The sequence below is a fragment of the Blastocystis hominis genome (genome assembly GCF_000151665.1).
Source record: "Blastocystis hominis, Singapore isolate B (sub-type 7) whole genome shotgun sequence assembly, scaffold_20".
Taxonomy (NCBI): domain Eukaryota; class Bigyra; order Opalinata; family Blastocystidae; genus Blastocystis; species Blastocystis hominis.
The window spans coordinates 6,468-29,311 of NW_013171828.1; the positions used below are offsets into that span (position 1 = coordinate 6,468).

Sequence of the window (22,844 nt, forward strand, 5' to 3'; positions counted from 1 at the left end):
TACTATATGCTGAAGCTAGAAGTTCGGATCAGGGCCCCTTCGGTAGGGATGGGGCGTGTGTGTGAGGTAGCTCGGTTGGCGGTGGACGCGGTGCTGCGCATTCGTGAGTCGGGGAACCTGGACTACATCCAGATCCTTCAGAAGCCGGGCGGCTCGCTGCAGGACTCGTTCCTGGAGGAAGGATTCCTGCTGGAGAAATCGTTCGGCGTGGGTCAGAAGCACGAATGGGTGCATCCGAAGATCCTGGTGGCGAACACGTCGATGGACAGCGACAAGATCAAGGTGGGTGTGAGGAAGGACTTCGATGGTAGATCAACAGCACGCGCGTGCGTGTGGACAGCATCGCGAAGGTGGGCGAGATCGAAGAGGCGGAGAAGGCGAAGATGCGCGCGAAGGTGAATCGGATTCTGGCGCACGGGATGGACGTGTTCATCAGTCGCCAGCTGATCTACAACTACCCCGAGCAGCTGCTGACGGACGCGGGGAAGGGGAGCATCGAGCACGCGGACTTCGAGGGCGTGGAGCGTCTGGCTGCGGTGCTGGGCGGTTTGGGTTGGGGCAGGCGTCGAGGGTAGCGGACATCGTGTCGACGTTCGACAGTCCGGAGAGCGTGCGTCTTGGCGAGTGCGAGAAGATCGAGGAGGTGATGATCGGGGAGGACAAGGTGCTTCGGTTCAGCGGGTGCAAGGGCGGCGCGGCGTGCACGATCGTGCTCCGCGGCGCGAGCTCCCACCTGCTGGAGGAGGCGGAGCGGTCGCTGCACGACGCGCTGGCGATTCTCCAGCAGACGCTGCGCCACCCCGAGCGAACGCTGGGCGGCGGGTGCGCGGAGATGGCGATGGCGGAGGCGGTGGACCGGCTGGAGCCCCAGGTGTCCGGGAAGAAGGCGCTGGCGGTGGCGGCCTTCGCGCGCGCGCTGCGGCAAATCCCCACGATCCTGGCCAACAACGCGGGACTGGACGGCGTGGAACTGACCGCCCAGCTGCGCGCGGCGCACCACGGAGGCGCGAAGAACGCGGGATTGGACATGTAGGGACGCAGAGAGAGCGGTGAAGGGTAGCGAGGGACGCGGAATCGGAGACATGGAAGCTCTCGGCATCTACGAAAGCCTCCAGCTGAAGAGACAGGTACTTCTCTCCGCCACCGAGGCCGCGGAAATGATCGTACGCGTCGATGAAGTGATAAAGAGCGCGCCGCGTGAACGAATGCCCGACGCTGGCAGACATTAACTCTTGGGTTATTTTGGTGGACGTTGTTTGAGAAACAAACAAGCAGGAGAGTAGAGTTCAGGCTCGGGGTAGTGCTGCCAAGGAAGCTGAGCCTTCTCCAAGCAGTTATCGATGGTGATTGTTCCTCAATGTTCACAAGCAGCATGAAATGGATACACTCACAAATTGGAGAGACAATATGGGAAGAACTAGTTCCAATTAGCGATGTTTCTTTAGGCTGTGAAACGACTGAGAAAGCACTATCTGGAGAGGTCTTGACTGATTATTGTTGGTTGAGAAGTACTCTTTTTTTGATAACATTATGACAAAGAACCAGTCTTCTTCAGAAGTGCATAATATACGTTTTAGTATTATTATGAGTGCAGACTCTATATCAGGTGTTCATCCCCTACAATATGGATGGGTTATTTATGTACAAATACAGTTCTATAATGATTCGGATAAGAAAAAGGGATACAGAAATTCTTTTATTCCTTTTTGTAAGTTCACAAATGTAGAAGGATTCTGGTTGAATTGGAACAAGTTAGAGAACGTGACGTACCTCTCTTGCCAAGTTTTAATATCTAGTAATATGTTTTATGATGGAGAGATAAGGAGTATCAAAAGAATTGATAGTACATGCCCAACGGATCAGCCAAAAGACATTAGTGTAGAAATGTGGAATATTGAGTAATAATGACATAGATTGAAGGACAGAGTATCTTCAGACTCGGAGTTGAACCTATATGGGAAGATCCTTTGAATACCAATGGTGGTGAGCTTCGAGTGACCTTGAATGGTATATTTTATATTTCAAATTAACTTTAGTCACTGCTCATAAAACGCTTGCAAAGTTTTGGGAATCAATTGTAGTCCTTATGATTGGTGGCAGTCTGATTGACTGTGAAGAGATTTGCGGAGCTCGTATTTTAGATAAAGTGAATCTATATTATGTTGTGTGATATGTAGAGCAAACCAAAGAGGAAGATTATTGAGTATCGTTTGGAGATCTGGTTCAAAGATTGGTCAAATGAAAAGTTTAGGGAAGATCTAAAGAGCCGTGTCCTCGATATTTGTAAGGAGTATGATTATAAACCGGACATTAGTTTCGTGAGGCACGAGAAACACAGATATATATGGATTGTTTGTTTCTCAAACAAGATAGTACGACTCAGGCTCGGGACAACGATCCAAAAGAAGTTGAGCCTTCTCCAGACAGTCATCAATCGTGATTCGCTCCTCAATGTTCACACGCAGCATGAAACGAATAAACTTACAAAACGGGTTCGAAAACGTGCAGCAGCGGAAGGTATTGTCCTTCGGGAAACTAATCTTCCCGTCCAGAATGGCCAACTTCATGATTCCCTCCACCGGGCTCTCAAACGGGCAGGTACCGAACGCCATGGCATAAAGCGTGCAACCCAGCGCCCAGACATCCACACCTCCATCCACTACGCCTTACCACACGCTTTCGAAGTTACAATTCATTCCAGGTCGCGGATCATAGAGCTCCGGAGCGCGATACGCCGCACTGCAATGCTTCTCCGCGTCCTCCTATCACTCATCGCTTCGCCATACACACACTTTCACATTGGCTGCGTCGCGTCGGTCTCGAATCGGCTGATCCAACACGGCCGCTGACCCAAAATCGATCAGCACCGCGCGCTCCTTTCCGTTTTTCTTCTCCAACATGATGTTGTGCGGCTTTATATCGCGATGCACCAGTCCTTTATCATGCAGCACCTTCACTGCGCGGCACGTTTCGATAAACAGCTGCAGACATCGTCGCTCTGTGAACGGCCACACGCGAATTGGATCCGCGTTGAATCGGTCAATGATGTCCCACACGCTTTCCTCGTAATACGGCGTCAGCAGCAAATACTGCGTCACTCCAGCCCTTGGCTCGAGCCCTCCCTTCTCCCCTACTCGTTCTGCTGCTTCGAAAACCCGAGTGCCGGCATGATGTTCGGATGCTTCAGCGCGCGAAGCAGTTTTACTTCGCGTTCGATCTCGCGAACGGCGTCGGGCGAGCTTCCGTTCATCACCTTCACCGCGTAGTTCCGTCCCGCATCGTCCTGCACGCGGTACACCACCGAGAATCCGCCTTCGGCCACTCGGTGCTACGCATCAGCCTCCATTCTCAATGCCACCTTGGCCACATATTCCTTCCCATCGAACACAAACCGCGTGTTCAGCGCGTATTCCTCGCCCAGCATCGAAGCGAACCCGCTCCACAGACTATTCCCCATGCGGCGCAGCCCGTCCGCTCCCTCTACGCCTCACTCGCTCCTCGCTCTCCCACTTCGCACATTGTCGTGCACCTCCGCCGAGATCTTGATCTGGAAAAAGTCGCCGATTCCGTCCAGCAGCGAGTCGATTCCATCGTTCTTCCGCGTACTCGTCGCGTTGCTTTTCGCGTCCTTCGCCGGCTCCGTGTCCAAGTCCTCGCCCGCGTTCGTGTCCCAGAAGCTCCCCGCGTCTTCCTGCCGCGGCCGCGCGGGCTGGCTTCGCTCGACCGGCTCGCCGAAGTCTTCGAACGACGCGTCCACGTGGGCTCGCGTGTGCGTTTTGGGGGCAGCCGTCGAGAGCCCCAGGAAATCGTCGCTCATCTCGCCGTCGTCCGCGTTGGCGTCGTCACGCGCCTGCTCCGCGTCCTCCGCTTGGCGCTGCTGCTGCTGCTGGCGACGCGAACTGCGGACGCGACCGCGGGTGGAGCGGATCGCAAAGGCGTCCTAGAGTCGAGGAGAGGGGGAGAGAGGACAGGCATGGGCTCGATTTTTCGCATTCGGCCGGTTTTGCGGGGATGGATTGTGGTGGAGGCGTGCGAAACCACTTCGCTGGAGATTTCTTGCGGTTGGGCTAGAGGTGGAGGGGGCGAAAAGAGAGAGTACTGGAAGGAGCAGAGTCGTCGTCACTCCAGCCAGTCGATGCTAGGAGTAAAGCGATAACGAGACATGGACTTTTCGAGGGAGATTTAGAACTATGCGTCGACGCAGTCTGTTTGGGAACATCATCCCAATCGTCCCAGTCATCTGTACCTAGGATTCGATTCACGGTCGAAACAATTACTCTTTTGAGTGGACCGAGTAGACGTGGTGGCCTTCATTTCTCTTGGAGACGTGCCCCAATCGTCATCCCAATCGTCCTCTACGTAGATCACGAAAATGGTAAAAACGACATACTTTTCGCCGATTTTGATGTAGAACGTCTTGAAACTACCTTCTTCTCAACAAAGCTGTCTTCATCATCGGACCAAGTGTCCACCACTATACAATGAGTCTGCACTCGTGTTTCTCCTTCTTACCTTTCTTTGTGGGTTCTTCGTCAGACCAGGCTCCAGACCAGTCGTCGTTCATTCGATTATTCCCAAATATTGGTTCATTCCAGTTCACACTTTCTAAATCGTGGGATCCCACTGTTTCAAACAAACAAAACTATGACTCCAATCGATTATTTAATATAATGTTTTTAGACTGACAGTATCCCAGAATATTCACAATCTCTTCATTCTTCATCACAGGACGTAATACACGAATGGCATCGGTCCACAACGCTTTCGAGTACGGACAGCGATTAATCGCATTGTAGAAAACGTGCTTCGCATTGTTATAACTTCCGCAGTAGAATTCAAAGTAAAGGAAGCTTCTCCACAAAATCACGCTGCTTCGTAGATAAGGGATTTTTAGTAGGCGATTATACAGCGCTAGTGATGATAATTTTGAGAACGACTCCTACATCGGATGTAGTATGTATCGGGGAGCTGTATGGTTTGATTGGGAGCCGTGATGAGATATCCCTTTTTCCGCAGTAGAATCAGCGTATTCAGGTAAATGAACAAAAATCCCATGATTTCGGGAGGTTTGTTCTGTGGAAGAATAAACGAGTTCTTCATTCCCCTCACGTACGCGCTGAAATACTCGCGAAGAGGCTAGTTGGAAGCAAGAACCGATGCCTACTCCCACGAAAAGACTTTCGTTTTCATGCTTGCACATCACAGCGAGGAAGAGAACGGAACTGGGACAATCACGCAGCGAAATGATGATTTCTTTGCGAAGCATTTCCTTCGGAACGACCCAGTTCTGCATAATTGCTTCTGTGAAGAATTGGTGCGGTTCGTATGTGTTCTGAGCGCGGACAAGCGGACTATTGAAAACGAATTGGAGCAAAGTGTGATTGTAGAGCAGTGACAAGCGAGCTGTGTGGATCTTTTCCACCAAGAAATTCGTGGGCTACTCATCAATCATTCTATAAAAAAAGCGGATCTACATAATTCTCATCCTCCGAATTCGATAGGAAATGGAAAATCAGTTCTCTTGAATCCAGAAGTCCGGGAAGCCCTCGACTTGCATACGCGACGATCATCGAAAGCGCTGCGATGTCTCCAAACACACAATACACCTCTGAATGAATCTTTGATCAACGCCCTCTCACCTGAAGCCTCTGCGAACTCCGTTGCCTTCAATCGATCGCTTTCAATACTCATCAAATACGCCAGCTTTCGCTCCAAAGTATCGCTATCGCGCGATACATCATTCAGCAGAAACCGTTTCATTTCCTCGACGATTTGCGCTACAGTTTCGATCGGCCAAAGCTGCACCATTTCCACTCTTCCTTCCACTTGGGTTGGTACGAGAATCGCTTGATTTACCAGCAGAATGCGAACCAAGCGATAGACCACGCTGGGCAAATAGCGCTGCGCGTTGCTTCCTAAGTGGTCGATTTGAGCCAGCGTCCCTCGAGTCACACGTTCGGCTTCTTGGAGTCGGCCTTGCCGAAGATGGCAATCGATGTAGTTTAAAAAGAAACGGAGATCGTTTCGGAATTGGGGAAATTGGAGATACCCTTTACTGAGTTGAAGGGAAAGTTCTTGCTGTGCTGAATCGAGAGCTGTTGAATAAAAGGAAGAGAGAGGAAAACATACAGTACTGCGCGAGAACAGACTCGAAATAGCTGTGAGACAGCAAAAGAGACGAGGAAAGCGGAGGAGGCATATGCGAAATGTACCATCGAAATAGATTTCGAATCTATTCCTTGATTCCATTTTTCCAATTCACACAAAGTGTTGTCGACGCTGATCTGCAAAGACCTCCTTCGATAAAAAAATCGGAGTGGATTCGGTGAGTTCCATGTTCACGCCTCTTTCGGAGTGAAGCAATGGGATCCACCCATCGTCGTCGATCACCGAAATCTCGTGGACTCTGCGATACAGCGGAAAGGAATGCATGCGAAGCGTCAGTCCGAGATACTGAAGAAGCAGCTCGAAAAGATCTTGATGCAACGCCGGCTAAAACGATTAGAAATAACATGAAGGACAAAATACTGTTAGATTGATCATCATGGGTTTGATCTCCGGATATACAAGGGAGTGTGATGTGTTATCGGATACTTCCATCGAATTCGTGAGCTCATCGAAATCTTCTTCGCGTAACCAGCTACAATCGAACCATTTCATTCTAAACTACTTGAGAAAGAGATCGTCTTGACTGATCTGCTGCACTTTCACTTTCGATTCCTTCTTTTCTGTCTGCGTGTCGGTAGACACTTCTCGAATTGCGTTGAGAATTCGCGCGTAATAATCCTTTTCGCCGCTTTGCTTTGGAATCGGAATTCGATATCTGCACATCACTTCAAATCCATCATTCCGACCCATGGACTCGAGAATACACCATCTGAAACTCGTTCGAATTCACTGCCGTTTCGTCATCTCCCGCTGTTTCTTCCGCCTTTTCGCTCTGCGCATTCTCCAGTTCCTGGTCGGTTGGGATGTGACATGGCCACGGAGTTAATGGGAATCGATCGATCACTACGCATTCAATCCCCCAACCACGCAAAACGCATCGAGCTTCGTTCATTGAACGCATCGATCTTCGTTAATGGATCGTTCAGCGCTTCGAAAACTTCATAACTACTGTGATCTTCTTGTACTTCGGACTGCTTTCCAATTCGTCGCAACGCTTCCTGCGTCCAATCTGACCAGCTTTGATATCCATCCGTGCCAATCAAGTGATCGCTGCAGGCTACCACGTAGGATTGGAAGAGTTGAAGCTTGTAGGAAAGCGGCTTATGCTTCGTTAACGCTGGAGGCTACAATGAAACGATCAACCATCGAGTACGTTGAGATTAAACTCGAACAATAACGAAAGTAGCTCCAATCCCCTCGCGAAACTTCCACGCGATCGCTCGACGCAGCACCACTTGAAATAAGAACAAAAAAATGAAATAGAAATACGAAGTAAATGACGGCGAGTTGTTGGCGTTGATAGTCGGCAATGGTCAATTCGCTAGCTCCAGTTCGAATGAGTCTTTGATAGTAGTGATTCATGCGAGTGAGGATGTCTTGAAAGAGCGCGAGCGAAGCTGCGTACTATGGATCAATCAATAAGAGGAGAAAGAAACGTCATAAGAAGAGAGATTGGAGAGTTCGAATTTGAGATAGGAAATGATGATGTCTCCGTTCTCGATGGATTCGTCCAGCAATCGAAGCAGACGCGAATGAATCGTCTCTTCGCCTTCCAGCTATCGTGAATTCGATTCGAAAAACACACTTGAATCGCGACGTTAAAACGAGCATTCACCAATTTGGGTTCTTTCGGGATCTTTTTCAACGCGTCGCCCAAAAGATCGAACTGCATTTGATACATACTCATCTACACTCCATTCATTCCATCACAATCTACGCGTTCTTTCTTTGTCTCGGCTTCCTCTGCAAAGAGTCCATACAGCTGAACGTAATTCATCCAGGCGTCAACGCTGGTAGGATTCGCATCCACTTCTTTCATGCACTGTTTGATTTGTTGTTCGCGGACTTCGACGCGACTTACAACGCCCATTCCTTCGAGATCGGTCGAAATCGGAATGAATCTACGCATTAAAAAGGAGGTTGAAAAGCACCCAAAGGCGTTGCTTCCATTCTCTGAATCTTGCAAGAGATTCACTCGAGGTCGTCTCGAGTCTGTATAATCCACTCCGATTCCTCGTGCGCGATTTTCTAATCGAATTCGGTCATAGGCAAAGCTTCGAATGATCGAAGAGAAGTCAGCCATTTTTGTCTAATCGAAATAGGAAGAAGACAATTCATTGTGTACGTCTTGGAAATAGCGTGTGGGTTTCTTGTATCGCGATAAACGAAGCATTTCTTGAGCGTAGGCAGAAAGCATTTGGGTGCCTAGAACGATTCTCGGCTTTTTGTATCTAGATGAATTCAAAGCACTCACTATTCATACATGCAAACATCTCCACTGTACATTTGATCGACCACCAAATTATCCTTGTCTCCTTTTCGATCTTCGAAGCACAGGGCTAATTCGTACAATATCAATATGAATACCCTCATCTCCATCTGGACTCGGTGCTGGTTCTGTTGCTGCCTCCCTTTTGGAAGAATGTGTATGGTGATGTGTTTTGACTTCCCTTTCTTTTTCTTCCCTATATTTGAAATCTTGCTTCTACACAATACTGCTTTCCAATTAAGCGTAATAGCTGCTCTTCATCTCTAGAAATGATCAAAAACAAGCATCTTTTCACATTTTCGGTAATTCCTTATCTGGAGATATTTCAACATCAGGAATATCTGAAATTCTCAATTAGAAAATAGAAAAGCTACCTTCCTGAGGAAGTTCAGCAATCTCTTGCTTATTCTGTGGTTTATAGCTCGAACCGGCAGTTAACCACGAAAGATTCTAAAATGAATCGGAACAAGAACGAATTACGGGAGTACTCATAGAAAAGTGAGTTTTTTGTCACTATTTAGCCAAGTTTCTAGAAAATGTTCCTTCAAAATTTCGATTTGGAAACGAACCCCCCAGGAGATGACGAAGGCTTGGATAACGCTGATGCTTTCCAAATGGATGTTGATTTGGGTAATTTGAGCAGTGGCATAAGCGATAATAGATCTCTCGGATGATGAAACAGTTGATCAAAAAGACACATCTGCTGCGGATAATTCTGAATCAACGGACCATTCCGATTTGATTGGAGTTCTTCAAGAAAAGGAGAATGAGATCAAATCACAGTCAAGCGAGATACAGAGATTAAAGCTACTGAACCGTGATTTGGAGTCGGAGGTAGTATTTTTATATTTTTTTGATAAATTAGGTAAATAAATTATCGGCCGAAGTAGAATCACTAAAAAAGGATGATAAGCAAACACTTCTTCAGGAAAATCAGCAATTGAAGGCTGAGAATGAGATGATTCAGAATGGTATGCTTGTTATGGATGATTGCTAATGAATAGATCGCAAAGTGGCCTATGGAAAGGTAGTAGCGTAGGATTGTTTCTGAAAATAGATTCAAACATACAAAACGAAATTGGAAAAGGCGAATTCAATTGTAATCAAGGCTACAGCAATGAAGCACGAGTACGAGAAGCTGAAGGTTGAGATGGAAGAGAAGGAAAAAGAGGTAATCGTAATTTCTGTAATGGTTAATAATAGCTCGAAGCGTTGCGGGGTCAATCAGCTTCTTCGACAGCTGGTCAATCATCCGAGGTGAAAACCCTTCGTTTTCAGCTGGATGAGAAAGAAAAGGCGTTTTCTGAAGAGCGATCGAAGTTGATAGAGCAACTGGAAAGCGTGGAACGAGAAAAGGGAGAGCAGGAAGAGAAATACCAGGAAGTAATGATGAAATCGAAGAATGCTTTAGAGGAAATGAACAAGCGAATTGAAGAAATGGAAAATGATACTGAGAAAGAAGAATTGAAGAAGAGAATCGAAGAATTGGAGAAAGAAAGAGAGAATCCTAGTGAAATGGATTCAGAGAAAGAAGGATTGAAAAAGAGAATCGAAGAATTGGAGAAAGAAAGGGAGAATCCTAGTGAAATGGATTCAGAGAAAGAAGAATTGAAAAAGAGAATCGAAGAATTGGAGAAAGAAAGAGAGAATTGTAGTGAAAATGATTCTGAAAAAGAAGAATTGAAGAAGAGAATCGAGGAGTTAGAGCAATCAGCATCGAACGAGCAATCACTTCGTGACCAAATCGATTCTCTCTGGAAAGAATCCAAAGCCCTCACTGAGCAGCTTTCCTCCCTCCAAAACACCCAACTCGAACTAGTAAACGAAAAAGCGATTCTCGAAAAAGAAAACCAACAACTCACCACCGCCCTCTCTCATCTCAACGAAGAGAACGCCGATCTTTCTCACCAACTCTCCGAAGAACATCGCTCCTCCGCAGCCCTTCAGCAAGAACTCAGCGAGAAAACGCTTTCCCTGCAGACATTGCAAACATCGTTAGAAGAGGCTGTCGATACACTGAGCACCACAAAGCAGCAGATGACATCGGAATATTCGTCTCAGTTAGAGCAGAAGGAGGACGAAAACCACCGGTTGACCATCGCTCTCACAAACATCAATCGCGAATTGGAAGCCACACGCGGAGAAAACGACGATCTCTCCGCTCAGATCGCTTCACTTCAAAAGAAAGCACAAGAGCAGGACGAGCAAATCACGAAAGCTGAAAGCTCGGTGGAAGCTCTCACTGCGGAGGTCGAAAGACACAAGCGATTGGAAGCCGATCTTCGGCAACTGGTCGATCAGGGAAATCAGCATTACGAGGAAATGAAAAGCAAAGTGGCGCAGAGAGACCAGCAGGTGGAGGAGCTGAAACAGCAGTTGGCTGAGCGTGAAAATGAAATGAATGAAGGCGAAGGCGTGCGTGGACAGCAGGCGGAAGCGCTCGAGAAAGTGAAGGAGAAATGTGATGCGTTTGAGAAGGAGTTGCAGGCCAAGCAAGAAGAGTTGGAAGAGAAGAACCGAATGCTTCAACGCATGTCGCAGTTGGAAAACGAGCTTAAGGAGCAGTCCGAAGCCTACGAAACGCTGAAGCAGGAGGAGGAAACACGTCGTCGAAAGTTCGTATTAGTCAAAAACAAGTACGATTCCGAACTGAAAGCGGCGCAAGACCAAATCGCGCAGCTTCAGCAGGACTTAGAAGGCTCCGTAGCGAACCAAGAGCAGCGCGCCGAGCTCGAGAAAATGCGAGAACTCGCAGAGAACCAGTCCAAACAATTGTATGTCGTTTAGGAGAGAATAAATGTGAATAGAGCGGAGCAAACCAGCCAGCTTTCACTGCTTCCGCAGCTTCAGAGCGAAATCGATGAGCGAGATCACGAGCTTGCAAATCTTCGAAACTCGATTTCGATTCTGGAAACGCGCTTCGGCGATTCGCAGCAGCGGTTAGAAAGCGTAGAGAAACAGAACGCACAGATCAAACTGGAATACGAGCAGAAACTCGAAATCGCTCGCCAGGACGTTTCGCAAAGCACGCGATCGGAAGTTTTGTCGCTGCAGGAAAGCAACGAGAATCTGAAGATGCTGCTCAGCACTGCGGAGAAGAAATACACGCGATTGGCCGATCTGAACAGCGAGCTGCAGAAGAAGCTGGACACGATGGAGCAGCAGAAGCGACTGCAGAACGATCAGATGTGCGGATGGAGACAATGGTTGATTGTAGATCGATCAGCATGCGAAACGGACGAATTCAAGCGCCGGAAATGGCGAACGAGGCGGAGGACGACCAGACGCCGTTGCTGGGAACGGTAGGAGACGAGGGAGAGGGAGGTGAGTCGTAGGCAGATGAACCGTTGAACGTGCGGCTGCGATTTGGGTATAATAAAGTGAAGCGGTCGTTTTTGCGATTGCCGCAGGATATCCAGCGATTATTGTGGATCTATCTTATCTCTCTACATGTGCTTCTTTTCATTGCTATTTTAAAATAAGTGTTGAAATTGTTTGTTTGCAAAAAATGGCTGCGCGTTTGAACGAAAAGCTAGAAATCTACTGGGTTAAAACAGAGAATTATCCCTGGTGGCCGGCACAAGTAAATGTCGATTTGGGGAATGATGTTCAGCTCGTTTTTTCGGAGAAGGAAGCTGAAGCAAATGAAAAAGAAGGTAGTGGAAAAGACGGATGCACAGCAGAAAGCAACATCCGAGTTCGATTACTGAGTATTGATAAAGAGTATGCTTACTCAGCAATTTGGTATTCTAGAGTCACAGTCAGCAATCCAGCGCTAATACTCCCATTCAAAAATCATGTTTTCGAGTTGAAGGATGTGGAACTCTCTCTACGTGACAGTTTTTGGTATATTTATACTCTCCAAATAACATTTAGCAGAGCACTGGATTTCGCAAACAACATTATCAACCATCAGACCAATCCACAAAAGAATGGAATCATCCAATCCAAGGTATTCTAACTGCATGTCCTACCACACAGAAACGCGATGATTACATCAGTTGGGACGAGTATTTTATGGGACTTGCTTGTTTGAGTGCCATGCGAAGCAAAGGTACGTTTTTCTGCAATTTTTATTAACTTCTAGATCCCAATACGCAGGTTGGTGCTTGGTAGTCTCTCTCTGTATCTCTCTCACAAACAGTATTGTCAACGCATACAATCAAATTGTTGGAATCGGATACAACGGATTTCCTCGTGGATGCAGTGATGATGTTTTGCCTTGGAGTCGAGAGGGCGACAACGAGCTGGACACGAAGTACATGTATGTTTGCCACGCCGAGATGAATGCCATCTTGAACATTAATACTGCGAATGCGCGAGGGTGCAAAGTGGGTCAAGAGATTGCTCATAAACTGCAGATGTATGTGTCGCTATTCCCATGCAACAATTGCTGCAAGATGATCATTCAATCAGGCATTGTGGAGGTTATTTATCTGAGAGACAAGTATTACGACTCGAACATGTCTGTAGCTTCTCGTCGCATGTTTGATATGGCGGGCGTGAAGTATACGGTCTACAGCGGCAAGCGAAGTGACATTCTCATTCGACTTTGTGAAAATGATTCTCATTGGATTGTTTGTTCGTAAAATTGATTTTAGAGAGGAATTTGATTTTTCGGAAGCGTCTATAATAAAGTCCCGACAAAAGAGAGAAACGTGGAAACTTGAGGTGTTTAAGATAATATCCAAAAGAGGATGTAAGATTGAAAACGTGCTATTTTAATGTATAGTAAATGGAACCTGGAGGCCTTGCTTCCAATTCCGCTTCCACTTCCGCTTCTGCCTACCGGCATGATCCCATAGGAGGAACGGATGATGTAAGTCTCGTGCGAACATGCCATCTATGTGGGAAAGCTACTTGTGGACAGCGAAAAGGAAGAGTTCGCTGTGCCTACTGCAAACGTATATTCTGCTTACAGCAACTGTTCAAAAAATTTAAAATAAAAGCTAGTGTAGAGGATAAAGATTTTAAGTGTCCTCGATGTCAAGGTATTTGTTGTTGCGTTTCAAATTGCCAACGCCCCCCTCCCCATGTTCACTGCAAAGTGTATAAGGTGCGACAAAACAAGAAGAAGCCGGTCACTGCCCAAACCGTAGATTTAAAACAATCTCGAATTCCTCCCCCGCTCACTGTAAAGACGGAACCGCCACCTATCGATTCGTCGTTACCCTCAATTCAAGCTTTTTCGCCTTTTCCAAATCCTAGCCTTTCGGCTCAAGATCTCTATTCTGAGACAATGAACGATAGTGTTCAGCAATCCTACACGTTCGGATCCTCCGCAGTGCCTGGCTGTAAATCCTCGACTCATGAACTCAAGTCTAGTGCAACATAGCGACTGGCTGACTCAGCTCAATCTCCGTCTGCTCGACAGCAACGACCCATACAGCATCTCTCAGCCATTTTTCACATCTTCTGTGGAGGCCGACGACACGGAGATGGGTATTTTTTTCTCATTTTGCTGGATTGACGTGTAGAAGTTCAGGGCGATCAAAAGTTCGCTGATTCGCTTCGACGCTACATGAACCAGCGTCCCGATATGAACTCTGTAACGCGTCACACCATCATATCCTCTTGTGATCACCAAAGCTTGCCGATTTGTTCCTTCATTCGCACGAAAACCAGCTCATTGCCGCTGCGAAACGCCTTCAAATGAAAGCAGCCAAGAGCGATTTGGTGTTCCGCATGGTGGAATCGTTCAATCGCAACACCGTCCAAGCCACCGTCACATGGCATCTCCACAATCAAAAAGGACTTATGGGTATGGAAACAGTGGAGATCGTAACGTCCAGAGCGATCGCATTTCCTGAACGGGATTCCTGGGTTCTGGACGATCAATCAGTACTACGCTTCGGTTCTTTTTTCGCTCGAAACCGACGGCACGCGCTACGAAGAGCAGAAGGACGAGCGTCGAATCAGTAGGCCTGGTAGGAGCGAGTGAGGGCGAGAGATCACCTTCTTCAACACGAGCGCGGTGAAGGACATTCCCTCGCTGTGCATGTGCATCGCGCTGCTGGACTCGCTGCTTCGCAAGTGCGCCGATGTGCAGTGGGAAGAGAGCTGGACCGAGGAAGGCGTGAGCTGGAAGAAGCCCGAGTATATCGATAAGTAGGCGGTGGAGGAGAGCGAGCACGCGTAGAAAGCAGTTGATGATGATGATTGAGAAGGGAGAAGAGGCGCAGAGAAGACTGACGCATTCCGAGAATCAGTGCAGGATCTGCGTGTCGTACTCCAGGAGCTCGGCAGGGATGAGTTTCGAGAATCTGCCACTGATGAGCTTGATTCTGAAGAAGGTGACGGTGGACTATCCGCAGGTTATTTATTCTTTGGAGCGGATTACCTGCGATGATCAGCGTGTGGTGTTTATTATTTTATTTAGCGAGGACTTGAACTGGGTGAGGATTCTTAACGGGTATGAATCCAATATCGAGGTTTGCCGCGAGGAAAATTTCATGATCAATCGTGTGAATTCACAACATGTTTTACTTGATATATAACATATGTTTGTTGAAATCTTGCATGTATCATTGTGTGAAAATTGCGATTATCATACATCTCACCCAGTATCGTAATGTTTTGTATGTCTTTTTGAGGAATATAATGTATAGGGGGTGTAGCTCAGATGGTAGAGCGCTCGCTTAGCATGCGAGAGGTAAGGGGATCGATGCCCCTCTCCTCCATTATTCTTTATTTTAAGAATTTCACTTCCTATTCCTATTTTTCATTTTAAAACAATTTTCAATGTCTCTGAAAGAGTTAGAAAGTGGTATCCAAATGGACAATGATAGTGAAGAGGATGAGGAGATTTACATCCCGATTCCTTATCGTTTTCACGATCTTGCCCAGCAGGGAGAATCCCAATTGCTGGATGATGAAATCAAGAGATACATGAGACGGGACTACAATCCAAACGTATGGGATCCTAGTTTTTTGGTGAAGCGTAGGAAGTCGTATTGAGCTTGGATCAAGAAGATAGTCTTGGTTATACTCCACTCCATTTAGCAATTTTAAGCGGTAGTGTTGACACGATTCGTGTGTGTGTTGATAATGGGGTGAATTTAGAAGCGAGAACAGAGGGAGTTCCTTACTCCATATTTTTATTAAACGTGGAGGCAGTCAAAAGTCTCTACAAGGACAAATTGTGGGAAGTCCTTCAAATGCTTGTGATTCCAGAGAAAGCAAGCACCTACAAGGATCGTCTAGACTGTACAATCGCGCATATTGCTGCCCAATTCAATATGGTCAGCGTGTTGGAGCAAATTCTTACCACCTATCCCTCTCTGGTCGATATGGTTGATTTGGAGAAGAACTCGATTCTGTTCTCTGCTTGTCGCACGTCCCATGTGTTTCACACCAACTCATGAATAGAAACAGTGTGTCTACGGTTCAGTATTTGATGGACACGTATCCCCAAGTGGCCGAGCTTCAAAATCTTCGAAACCAGAACGCTCTACATATCTGTCTCGAGTCCAACGCCCTGGAATGCTACCAAACACTCATTCGCTGTCGCTCTCCCTCTCTGGACATCCGTTCCGAAGATAGTTTTGGCCAGATTCCAGTGAATTTATGGAAGAAAGTGATGGAGGAGAAGCGAGAAAGGAGTTGATTTTTATTAATGTATTGATCGATAGACTGCTTTGGTTTCCCTCACGAAGAGTTCAAAACTTTGATTCTCTTCACGGAGCCTTATACTGACCACCAAACCTGCGCTGAACCTCCTTCCCATTCCGTTCTTTTTTGTGTGTTTGTGTTCATTTATAGACGAAACTCCCGCCGGAACACGTGGAACGCGCGCGCGTTCTGCTCTCCCTTGAAAAAGGAGGCAGTTTGCGAGTGAGTTCGCTGCAGGACCGCGTGGAGTTCCGCAGTGAAGACAAATTGGCGGCAATGCCAACCATTCTTCGCGTCCACGACGTCAATTATGTCATGAAACTCATCAACGGATGCCAAAAATCGAAGGTTTTTTTCGTATTTTCAACTCATGCAGCAAGAAAACCGGCTCATCTCGCTCGACATCGACACCACGGTCAGCAGCCAGAGCTTCTTCCAAGCGCGTCGCGCTGCACAGACGGTCTGTTCGGCAGTCGACGAACTTTATCAATCTTCGCTCTCGAATTCCAAAATTCGGAACGTTTTTTGTGTGGTTCGACCGCCGGGTCATCACATTGGAACGGCGGGAGCGGTGAAAAACCCGAACAATCCGTCGGTTACGCAGGGATTTTGTTTGTTGAACAATGTGGCGATCGCTGCGGCGTATGCACGAGCGATGTACGCGAGGTTCGCTCGGATTGCGATCGTGGATTTGGATATTCATCACGGAAATGGAACGGAGGATTGTGTGCTGCATTTGAATCCGTGCCGAAGCGTAGCGACATCGATGATGGAGAATATGGAGATAAAGTGGGATTGTGAGAGAAATGAATGAATGAATAGAATGGAGAGCGTTCAGTATAAACCGTGGAAGGATGAAACGGATGCGCAGAATGTGCTCTTTGCAAGTCTTCATGGATTTGGAAAATTGGAGAAATCCAATGATTTCTTCTATCCTGGATCGGGATTGCATCGAAATCGAGTGGAATTTGCTGACAAGGAAACTTCCGGAATTCCCATTTTCGTCCCTATTTTTGCGATTTTTTAAAATAGTCGCCTACAATTATTGACGCGTCGCTAAGCAAAAAGCAAGCCGCTTATCCTTACTATTGGCGTGAACACTTGCGCGAGAACGTGTTTCCGCAGCTCCTCGCGTTCCATCCCGATTTAATCTTCATCTCCTTCGGTAGTTCCCCGTTTCCCCGATTACTCTCAGGATTCGACGGTCACGCGAACGACCGCATCAACAACGGCTTCGGCGGCCTGACAGAATTCGACTTCGCCTGGGCGACGCGTGAAATCGTGGGGATTGCGAACGAAGTGTGCGAAGGCCGCGTAATCAGCGTGCTAGAAGGCGGATATAACGTTCTGGGCGGAGGCTGCTCGCCGTTCGCGCTGTCGGTGCGAAGCCACGTGGAGGAATTGACGCGGAATTTCTATGAGAAGGGCGAGAAGGAGCGATGGGAGAAGGAAGTGGGAGAGAAGGAAGGAAGTGAGAAATAGAGCGAGATGGAAAGAGAAAGAATGGAGGAAAGGATGAAAGAGAAGGGAGAGAGTGTGGAGAGTGTGAAGATCGAGAGAGTCGAAGAAGAAGAAGAAGAAGAAGAAGAAGAAGAAGAAGAAGCGTTTGATTTTGGAGAAATGTCGGAAGAGGAGGAAGAGAAAATGGAGAAACCGGAGAAACAATGGGAGGAGGAGAGAGAAGAATTGAGGAAGGGAAAAGAAGAAACGAATTTCACCACACTGAAAATGGAAGAAGAGAACGAGAATGAAGAGGATGAAGAGGATGGAAGTGAAGGTATGCCGAAATGAAAGAAAGAAGTGATTTGTAGACTTGGAAAACTACGAAATGCCCGAAATCGAAGCAGGCGAAATGGACAAAATAGAAGATCCGCTGGCGAATGAAGAGCCAGTGGAGGGAATGCGAAGACGACGCCATGCAAAGGTTGACTATGTGGCGTTAGAAGCGCAGCTACAAAAGGAGGAGGAGGAAATGAGGAAAAAGAAGCAGAAGATGAATGAAGAATGAAAATCTTGTTTGTTTTAGCAAGCACTTAGAGTGATTTTTGAAGGGTGTGTGGATTGGGAAATAGGTATAAATGATGAAGTCGGATAGAACTGCTAAAACAGTCGATACATAGTGTATGAGTAGTACAGAATTGACGAAGGAAGTTCGAAAGTTGGTGATTGATTTACTCGACCACTTTCGCGCCCTAACGATAATTGTGACTACTCTGTCGGTCGAGAAGACCTCTGGATCTATCCAGAGTCCATGGAAACATTTCTGCCCCTGGTGCCGTGTATCGGAAAAGTCAGGTTTGTTGGTGAATCGAAAATACGTCTTGACCGTTACGCTTTTCATCCTCATTTATAAACTACTATGACCAGCCGCGCTTTTTGCGTCAGGGACGGTTTATCGTTTTTCATTCCTCTCGTTTATTGTAAAGAAAACACATTATTCCATACTCATCCATGGTTCACTTATTAACAGCACGTTCGAATGATCAACCCTTACAAGTTCAAGGATCCTTGCATCACTTCAATAACTGTGCCATTTCGACCCAATCAAGTCATGTAGAACAGTGTGGGAACGACTCAAGTCGTGACGAACTTCACTTTCATTCGTTTCAACCCAGTCTATACGAATTTGCCATAGGTCGAGTTTGCCAACAGCTTGTACAGGTTCTTCTCCACAGTGGTCTTGGACTTCGCTCGTTTCTCACTCAGCATGTTGACATACTCGAAGATGAACGGTGCTTGCTTGAATCGAATGATGTGGTGAATGTGTGTGACACGATACCCCTGTTGAATGCCCAGTTGCAACAGTGAGTAATGCACGAGATACTTGTGACGAGGTACAAGATCGCAGATGAGCTTCGGTGTATTCACCTCTTTCACTTTGTCCACAATGTCGTTCTTCTCAGCGTACTTCTTGATTCTATCGGAGTACATGCCCGCCTTCTGTACGGGGAAGAATGGCAGATCATTGAACTTGTCGTGCAGCTCCACTGGTGCCTCGATATCACACTCGATGATGAATCCATACTTACCGAACGTCTTGAGTGATTGAACCCACCCATTCGGGTCACGATTGATCCTCTCCATCACTTCTCGTCGCTCGGGTACACCCACCAACTCATAAGGCATCATTCGATGCATGGCTCCACCATACAGGTTGTTGGCGTCCAGGTAGTAGATGCCTTGGGACGACGTTGCTTGCTCCTTGTTGTCAATGTTGACCTTGGCATGCCGTTTCACGATCTGTGTGATACCTCCTCGCAGGTTCTTCAACAATCGCATGAAGTCATCGATATCATTTGTTTCCATCAATCGAATTCCCTTGCTCTCATAGAATTCACCCATGCTATTCAAGAACACATTCACCAGTTGTTTCTCGGCGAGTCCCTCATTCGCGTTGATGCGCATGATGTACTGAGCCCATTTCCTTGCGAGGGTCATGAGGCTACTCTTACTATGATCACCCTCCATTGTGACCTTCAAGAAGAGCGAATAGGCCATTTGTGGTACTGTGATGTAATTCATTGGATCAACACCGAATGCCTTCAGTGTGGTAATGCGGAAGTGCTCGAATGCATCAGCCATGAGAGTAACATCGAGTACATTGTACAATTCGTAGTATTCACCCCATGTCTTGATATCGAATGTCTTCCACAGCTTCACCATGTGATCATATTCGTCTTGGGGCATCATCTCTCCCTTCATATCATCAATGCATTGCTCACGAGAAGGAATGACTGTATTGTTCAATGACTCGTACGACTTGATGAGACTGTAGAACATGGGTTCTTTCCGTGCCAACAAATCGATGTATTCGTCACTCCATTGCTTGCCTCGAGACTCACAGTACTTGCGTAGTTGGTCTTTGGTGTGCACGTACAAATCGAGGTTACCTCCAAGTGTCTGAGCCACAATGGAACGCAGTGGACTGCTGATGAGCTTCAACGAGTCCTTGAATTGAATGCCATTGTACTCGATCTGCATCTCCTTGTCTTCGGTGGTTGGAATGACCTCGAGGTCCCCAGGCATTGTGGCGATGCGCTTCATGATGAATGTGAAATCGTAGTGCGATCCATTGTGGAAGTAGACTGGCAAACGATAGTTCTTCTTGTTGAATGAGAGTTGTAGGTTACACTTGGTGCAACAGGAGCAGATGTACTGTCCGGCTTCGAAGTGGCGTATCTCTCCCTTTCCTGTGGTGTATTCACCTGCCACATGTGCATGATGTCTCACCTTGCCGTCCTCCAGTTTCTTGTGGCAGAAGGGACACACGGTTGCTGAACGAAAGTCCTTCTCGACCTTCGATGTGCTCGCCAATGGCAATTCATCGAATAGATATGTTTTCACACTCTTGCAATAGTGTGAGATAGTCCATGAAAGGGCGAAGATCTTCTTCGCTCTCATATGGTGCATGGAAGACTCGTAGCTGCGTATCAATGGCTGGAATGCGTGACACGGCCAAACAAAACAACATGATCGGCTTGTATCTGTTCTTGTCATCAATGGCTGACTCGAAGTCAGCGTACACGACGACCGGTGCTGGCATTTCGTATCGCTGGTTCGTGAATCGTAACCGAGTCTCCTCGTTCGACAACTCGTACTCTTCGCTTTCATTGACGAGTTCTCGATGTACTTGTACTTCGTGGTCATGAACGGCTTTGCGAGATCCGAAGAAGTCGTCACAGAACCTGCACTTCACGTTTCTTGCGAGATGTCTATTCTTTGCATCGTTCTGTCGTGTTATGCGATGTTTGAAATCGCTCAAGTCCTTGATGTACAGGAAGTGCTTGGGAGTACCCTTGGGTAGATTCAAGTCGTTTAAGATGCAGAAAGAGAAAGGAAGCTTTGCTTTCTCCTTACCTTTGTACACGACATCGCATGTGAATACATCGAATTGCTCCTTCGTCTTATCGGTGTATCCAGGCAAGAGTGTGACCTCGAATACATTGAGTGATACTTTCAACAATGCCTCCAATGCGGCGAATTTCTCTTCACTTCTATCAAAGAATGCATTGTCGCGAATGCCCGTTGCTTCCTCCACCTCGTGAATGGTCACTCCGAACACCTTGTACTTGTCGGGTTGCTTCCACCACTTGTTGTACACGGTTGCATCACCCATCTTGCGATTTGCAATAATCTTGTGTCCGCCTTCACTCGCCAGAATGAGGCACCGTTGCAGACATCGGTTGTCATCGATGTTCGGGTTGATTACTGTACGCCCATGGACGAACGGTGCTTGATGCTTGTATCCTATGAATGTCCGTAGAGGGAACATCTCGACATGGAAGCCGATCCACCCATAGTACACGAACCCGCTTCCCTCTGTCTCCTGTTCCTCTACACCATTTCGGTACCACTTCACGTAGTCCTTGATCCACTCGTCGATGCGTTCTCGGCGTACGATGCGGAGGTGTCCCAATCGATCATCGGTGAGGTTGAGAATCTTGGGATCTCCATCATGTGTCCACATGAGGTTGTATGCCATGATGGTGACGAAACACTGGTTGTACTCGCGCATACCAGTCATGATGAACTTCTTCACGATCTCATTGAACTCCTCGCTTTCATCGAATACGAGGTTGATCGGTTCCACTTCCTCATCGCCCTTTTCACCCGGTAGTCGAACCCACAGTCTCTTGTCATCATCGTTATTGAGGCGGAAGTCCTTCTTGGTTCGCTTCTCATTCATCTATTCCTTGTACATGTCTCCTTCCACGGTGTGATAATACGTGAGTGCATACCCGAGTGACGAGTCGATCACATCACTCAAGCGTCCCTGTGATACCTTGCGATCGAAGCGTTCGAATGCCTTATTGTGTCTCATTTCACGCCTCTTCTCCACGGTGTTCAGGTAAGCGGGTAGGTGACGTTGTCGCTTCTCACCGAAATCATGCCAGTTCCACTCATACTCGAGGTACCGCTCGTTACAAACCTTGCTTCCCACGACGAGATACTTGCGCTTTCCAGCAGGATCACTCACTCGTTTACGTGACGCGCGTTTCGGAGGCTCAGGGATACTATCACTGTCATCATAGTGTTTCTCAACTTCACGTTTACGCAACCCACGTTTTGAGGGTGCGAAAAGGGCGATATATTCATCGGGTATATTTACTCCAAACACCTTTCTCGAGAGATAGGCTCTCGAGTCAGGAATGGTCTGATCGGTGAACGTATCGCCTATCATGTAGTACTTGGCAGCCAATCGCTTCCAGGTTGGCCCACCGATTTTGATTTGTTTTCCTGTCTCAGGGTTGATAGTATATCCTACGCGTTGTGAACTCATTTATTTTAGGGTCACAAAGTTTATAAGTGAATATACACGCGCGACCAAAGTGAATTAGTTAGAAGACGACTTCGTCTCCCCTATGGTCTTCCTAGAATGGGAAAATCGCATGGCCATCCGCGTCATATTCGAATTCATCAATGTCAACGTACTCAGACTTGGACGATGAATCGTCTGAATCGTCGTTTGCGAACATCTTGTTGATGTCTGGGTCGTTATCGTGCGCTTCTGCTTCTTCTTTTGTCATCTTCACCCATTGTCCTTTCACATGTCTGTAATTGTCTCGGATCAACTCATTGAATGCTGTGCCACCAATGATCATTGAGCGATTGTTGGGTGATAACATTCTCGACTTTGGAACGTACTTCGTCGTACCCTCAGGCAATGGTTTATCGTACAAGCGATTCAATTTCTCGTCGTACTTGTATCCACGCTTGAGAAGGTTCCAGAAGCGAACTCCGTTGATTTGAATTTCTCGTCCTGTATTGGGGTTCAATGTGTGAGTAGGTCTGTCCA

At 47.2% G+C, this 22,844-nt stretch overlaps 9 protein-coding genes; 7 read left to right on the forward strand and 2 right to left on the reverse strand.

The window, feature by feature from the left end:
* Window positions 1-48: 48 nt before the first annotated feature.
* Window positions 49-1,249, forward strand: GSBLH_T00002376001 (uncharacterized protein; the record flags this gene model as incomplete). XM_013041377.1 has 4 exons in its annotated part: window positions 49-282; window positions 312-546; window positions 576-1,029; window positions 1,061-1,249. 4 exons carry the CDS (start codon window positions 49-51, stop codon window positions 1,227-1,229), a joined length of 1,092 nt encoding a protein of 363 aa, XP_012896831.1. The 3' UTR covers window positions 1,230-1,249.
* A 281-nt stretch (window positions 1,250-1,530) lies between these two features.
* GSBLH_T00006509001 (uncharacterized protein) lies at window positions 1,531-2,203 on the forward strand (the record flags this gene model as incomplete). Its single annotated transcript, XM_013041378.1, has 5 exons — window positions 1,531-1,766; window positions 1,797-1,878; window positions 1,926-2,007; window positions 2,082-2,132; window positions 2,178-2,203. 5 exons carry the CDS (start codon window positions 1,531-1,533, stop codon window positions 2,201-2,203), a joined length of 477 nt encoding a protein of 158 aa, XP_012896832.1.
* Window positions 2,204-2,360: 157 nt separating this feature from the next.
* Window positions 2,361-4,564, reverse strand: GSBLH_T00002377001 (uncharacterized protein; the record flags this gene model as incomplete). Its single annotated transcript, XM_013041379.1, has 12 exons — window positions 2,361-2,659; window positions 2,690-2,762; window positions 2,793-3,105; window positions 3,135-3,328; window positions 3,359-3,480; window positions 3,511-3,940; window positions 3,970-4,067; window positions 4,100-4,138; window positions 4,169-4,246; window positions 4,278-4,355; window positions 4,391-4,474; window positions 4,513-4,564. 12 exons carry the CDS (start codon window positions 4,562-4,564, stop codon window positions 2,361-2,363), a joined length of 1,860 nt encoding a protein of 619 aa, XP_012896833.1.
* Window positions 4,565-5,481: 917 nt separating this feature from the next.
* Window positions 5,482-6,432, reverse strand: GSBLH_T00002378001 (uncharacterized protein; the record flags this gene model as incomplete). Its single annotated transcript, XM_013041380.1, has 3 exons — window positions 5,482-6,095; window positions 6,130-6,232; window positions 6,265-6,432. 3 exons carry the CDS (start codon window positions 6,430-6,432, stop codon window positions 5,482-5,484), a joined length of 885 nt encoding a protein of 294 aa, XP_012896834.1.
* Window positions 6,433-10,474: 4,042 nt separating this feature from the next.
* Window positions 10,475-11,772, forward strand: GSBLH_T00007087001 (uncharacterized protein; the record flags this gene model as incomplete). The annotated part of the gene is made up of 3 exons (XM_013041381.1): window positions 10,475-11,211; window positions 11,245-11,625; window positions 11,655-11,772. 3 exons carry the CDS (start codon window positions 10,475-10,477, stop codon window positions 11,770-11,772), a joined length of 1,236 nt encoding a protein of 411 aa, XP_012896835.1.
* Window positions 11,773-11,945: 173 nt separating this feature from the next.
* GSBLH_T00002379001 (uncharacterized protein) lies at window positions 11,946-13,026 on the forward strand (the record flags this gene model as incomplete). The annotated part of the gene is made up of 8 exons (XM_013041382.1): window positions 11,946-12,020; window positions 12,051-12,160; window positions 12,191-12,283; window positions 12,314-12,389; window positions 12,419-12,491; window positions 12,525-12,549; window positions 12,582-12,768; window positions 12,799-13,026. The coding sequence occupies 8 exons, from the start codon at window positions 11,946-11,948 to the stop codon at window positions 13,024-13,026; spliced, it is 867 nt and encodes a 288-aa protein (XP_012896836.1).
* A 146-nt stretch (window positions 13,027-13,172) lies between these two features.
* On the forward strand, window positions 13,173-13,772 carry GSBLH_T00002380001 (uncharacterized protein; the record flags this gene model as incomplete). Its single annotated transcript, XM_013041383.1, has 1 exon — window positions 13,173-13,772. One exon carries the CDS (start codon window positions 13,173-13,175, stop codon window positions 13,770-13,772), a length of 600 nt encoding a protein of 199 aa, XP_012896837.1.
* A 1,406-nt stretch (window positions 13,773-15,178) lies between these two features.
* On the forward strand, window positions 15,179-15,801 carry GSBLH_T00007088001 (uncharacterized protein; the record flags this gene model as incomplete). Its single annotated transcript, XM_013041384.1, has 2 exons — window positions 15,179-15,349; window positions 15,382-15,801. 2 exons carry the CDS (start codon window positions 15,179-15,181, stop codon window positions 15,799-15,801), a joined length of 591 nt encoding a protein of 196 aa, XP_012896838.1.
* A 617-nt stretch (window positions 15,802-16,418) lies between these two features.
* Window positions 16,419-18,056, forward strand: GSBLH_T00002381001 (uncharacterized protein; the record flags this gene model as incomplete). Its single annotated transcript, XM_013041385.1, has 5 exons — window positions 16,419-16,837; window positions 16,871-17,009; window positions 17,081-17,500; window positions 17,531-17,825; window positions 17,860-18,056. 5 exons carry the CDS (start codon window positions 16,419-16,421, stop codon window positions 18,054-18,056), a joined length of 1,470 nt encoding a protein of 489 aa, XP_012896839.1.
* Window positions 18,057-22,844: the final 4,788 nt, after the last annotated feature.